Source organism: Protobothrops mucrosquamatus, unplaced genomic scaffold, assembly GCF_001527695.2.
Source record: "Protobothrops mucrosquamatus isolate PMUCROS unplaced genomic scaffold, P.Mucros_1.0 scaffold4449, whole genome shotgun sequence".
Classification (NCBI taxonomy): domain Eukaryota; kingdom Metazoa; phylum Chordata; class Lepidosauria; order Squamata; family Viperidae; genus Protobothrops; species Protobothrops mucrosquamatus.
Window position 1 is genome coordinate 51,330 of NW_015390359.1, and position 4,173 is coordinate 55,502.

The 4,173-nt window shown below is 43.3% G+C and overlaps 1 protein-coding gene across 1 annotated transcript in view; it reads right to left on the bottom strand.

Annotated features, from left to right (window-relative positions):
• Positions 1-1,305: 1,305 nt before the first annotated feature.
• Positions 1,306-4,173, bottom strand: part of TRARG1 (trafficking regulator of GLUT4 (SLC2A4) 1) — a 13,224-nt gene continuing 10,356 nt past the window's right edge. The window contains exon 4 of the mRNA XM_015828388.1: positions 1,306-1,377. Within this exon, the coding sequence (XP_015683874.1) occupies positions 1,306-1,377 (72 nt within the window). The remainder of the gene's footprint in view (positions 1,378-4,173) is intronic.

Here is a 4,173-nt window from a genome sequence, read left to right on the forward strand (position 1 = left end):
ACGTAGCCAAAGGTCAGCCAGGGTCCAAGGGCATCTGGAATTCAAGTCCTCAACTTGCGGCCACAATTCAGCCTGAAATTTCCGTCGTTAAGTGAGACACTTAAGTGAACGTTGCCCCGTTTTTACAACCTTTCTTGCCACCGTTGATAACCCGGTTGTTGGTCATAAAAGGTCATAAAAGAGGATCGCGTGACCCCGGGACACTGCGACCGTCATAAATACGAGTCAGTGGCCGAGCGTATGAATTTTGATCACGTGACCGCGGGGGTGCTGCGATGGTCGTAAGTGTGAAAAAAAGGTGATAAGTTTTCAGTGCCTTTGAACAGTCACAAACTGTTGTGAGTTGAGGACTACCTGTAGTAAGCTCGTAGTATGCATTACTACCTGTAGTAAGCTCGTAGTATGCTGCATGTGTGTAGCAGCCCCAAGCCTACGGACCAATGGGTCAACCATTTCATCAATGTTAAACTCCTGAATTCATTTTTCCGGGAGAGGCTGGACTTTCTCCCGTCCGAAGGCAGGAGTCGCCGGCACGGAGGAATTGGCTGGGATTTCTGTAAACTTCTTACTAATGGACTTAGTTTGGACACCAAAGCCGTTGTGATCCACTCTCGCGCAAATGGATTAAGTGGCAAGCCTTCTCTTCCGCCGGCTCAATCCGGCTTCTTGGCGTCTGTGTAATGGATGAGCATAAAAGGTCTACTTGGAGCTTTGGAAGGCTGAGGTTTACAAGCGGTAGCAACTATAAGGCACCCGCCTGTCTCCAACAGAACAACAGAATTGGAAGGGACCTTGGAGGTCTTCTAGTCCAACCCCTGCTCAAGCGGGAGACCCTGGACCATTTCAGTCAATCAATCAATCAATCAATCAAAATCCAGTTGGAAGGGACCTTGGAGGTCTTCTAGTCTAGCCCCTTGCTCAAGCAGGAGACCCTGGACAATTTCAATCAATCAGTCAATCAAAATCCAGTTGGAAGGGACCTTGGAGGTCTTCTAGTCCAGCCCCTTGCTCAAGCACGAGACCCTGGACAATTTCAATCAATCAGTCAGTCAATCGATCAATCAATCAATCAATCAATCAATCAATCAATCAATCAATCAATCAATCAAAATAGAGCTGGAAGGGACCTTGGAGGTCTTCTAGTCCAGCCCCCTGCTCATGCGGGAGACCCTAGCCTAGACCATCTCTAAAATTCTTTCTTCTGTTCCTCCCTTCTTCTGCTCCTCTTCCTCCTTCTCTTTGAATTCTCTTCTTTTTTTTTCTTCCTGACATCCGGTTTGCTTTCTTTCTTCATCTTCAGCAATCTCAGCCTATCCGTTCATCGTTAACGACTGATTTAAGTTGATGGCGCACTTTCTCTGGGTCCCCGTCCATCAGCTTCAGGGTTTGGAAGAACATTTGGATGCTGTCAATAAAGGAGCATCCTTGGTGCTCTCTGAGCTGGGTTCTTTTCTTGCAGATGTTTCATGACCCAAACACGATCAGTGCTTGAAGGGAGTGGGATTTGTGGAGAGGAGGAGGAGGAGGAGGAGGAGGTGGAGGAGGAGGAAGAGGAGACATCCTTGGTGCTCTCTGAGCCTGGTGGTTTTCTTGCACATATTTCATTACCCAATCGAGTGTCATCATCAGTGCTAGAAGGAAGGAGGGGTTGAAGAGAAGAAGGAAGAGGAGTGGGAGGAAGTGGAGAAGGAGGAGGAGGAGGAGGAGGACTGTGGGGTTCTGGGTGGTCTCTGAGCCTGGTGGTTTTCTTGCAGACGTTTCATGACCCAACTAGGTAACATCATCAGTGCTAGAAGGGAGGAGGAGGAGGAGAAGGAGGAGGAGGAGGAGGACTGTGGGGTCCTCCTGTGGGCTGCCCCAAAGAAGAGGGAGTCAAGCTCTTCTCCAAGGCGCCTGAAGGCCGGACAAGAAGCAACGGATGGAAGCTAATCAAGGAGAGAAGCAACCTGGAACTAAGGAGAAACTTCCTGACAGTGAGAACAATTAACCAGTGGAACCACCTGCCTCCAGAAGCGGTGAATTCTCCAACACTGGAAGTTTTTAAGAAGAGACTGGACAGCCATTTATCTGAAATGGTATAGGGTTTCCTGCCTGAGCAGGGGGTTGGACTAGATGACCGCCAAGGTCCCTTCCAACTTTATTATTATTATTATTATTATTATTATTATTATTATTATTATTATTATTATTATTATTATTATTATTATTATTATTATTATTATTATTATATTGTTGTTGTTGTTGTTGTTGTTGTTGTTGTTGTTGTTGTTGTTGTCTTTGGTGCTCTCTGAGTTTGGTGGTTTTTTTGGAAACATTTCATGACCCAACTAGTTAACATGATCAGTGCTTGAAGGGAGTGGGATTTGCGGAGAGGAGGAGGAAGAGGAGGAGGAGGACTGTGGGGTCCCTGATGCTCTCTGAGCTTGGTGGTTTCCTTGCAGACGTTTCATGACCCAACTAGGGAACAACATCAGTGCTAGAAGGGAGGAGGAGGAGGAGGAGGAGGAGGAGGAGGGTGATGACTGTGGGGTCCTTGGTGCTCTCTGAGCTGGGTGGTTTTCTTGCAGACGTTTCATGACCCAACTAGGTAACATCATCAGTGCTAGAAGGGAGGAGGAGGAGGAGTGTGAGGATCTTGGGGCTGTGCTTGGTGGTTTTCTTGCAGACGTTTGATGACCCAACTAGATCACATGATCTACTAGATCACATGATCAGTGCTTGAAAGAAGTGGGATTTGTGGAGAGGAAGAGGAAGAGAAAGAGGGAGAGGAGGAGGAGGAGGAGGAGGAGGAGGAGGACTGTGAGCACCTTGGTGCTGTGCTTGGTGGTTTTCTTGCCGACATTTCATGACCCAACTGGGTAACATCATCAGTGCTAGCATCAGTAGCACTGTTGATATTGCCTAGTTTGGGCCATGAAACATCTGGAAGAAAACAGCCAAGCTCAGGAGAACACCAAGGACCCCTCATTTTGATGCTACCTTTTGAAAAAATGGTGTGTACACTTCAACAGGAAACTCTTTACTTCCACAAAACGGGCGCAGCCTTAAAGAACAAAGGCTCCTAACCAGGTTATTTCACCGTTCTCATTCTCCTGTCATATCTCCAGATTTTTATGACGCGTGCATAACCCTCTGGTCCATCCACAGAGGCTGACCGCGAGTGGCCACCCTTGGCGTTAACGTCAGGAGGCTGTGAGAATCTGGAAAGCAGGGTGCTAAGGACGCGACAGCCCAAATGATTAAACATTACAGGGAAACCTGGGTTTAACCGTGGGGAACATCTTGGGATTCGTTTCGAAGCTACCCAGCTGGTAGCTAAACCATAGCTGTGTGAAGCTGCAATTACTCGTCCCAAGCCGAGATAAATTCGATTTACAGGGATCTTAATTGGTCCCCAAAGGGGTGTTTCTGCTCGGGGGAATTTGATTCTCAAACAACAATCAAACCTGCATACACAGTGTAATTTTTAAAGAGAGCTGTTTTGCTAACATCGTAAAGGATTCTGTTACGGTTTAATTCCCAACCTCTTTTTTTTTCCCCCTCTGTTAAAATACCAAATTAACAAGCCCGTATTAATAATGAATGGAAGTTATTATTTGAAGAAATTTATACTATTTTAAAGGACTGAAAGTATTTGAGATTAAAGATTAAAGATTGAAATAGAGTTTATATAAGAAGAATTTATAGAATGAAAGATGGTATGATTAAATGGGCTCAAAATATTTGAGAATATTATTAGATATTTGGGAAATAATTTGTGAATTATTATTATACTTAAGATTTGAATTAAGAAATGAATAACAGCAGTAATAAGATTACTGGTTGTTTTTTATTTTAAAGAAATGGTAAAGATTTTTGACTATTTGAAGGTTTAACTTTAAGTTTGGGGAAGATGGATAGATTATTTTTAGAGAGATTATGAAAGTGGTTTTTTTAATATATATATATATATATATATATATATATATATATATATATATATATATATATATATATATATATATATATATATATATATATATAAACGTTTAGAGTTAAAGTATGCTTATATTTGATTGTTTTCATTTGAGTTAAAATATGCTTATTTTTGATTGCTTTATATGTGGGTAGTTATATTTAGATTGGGGATGATGTTTGTTTAACCCTGTAATCAGTTCTGGGAAGTCTGGGGGG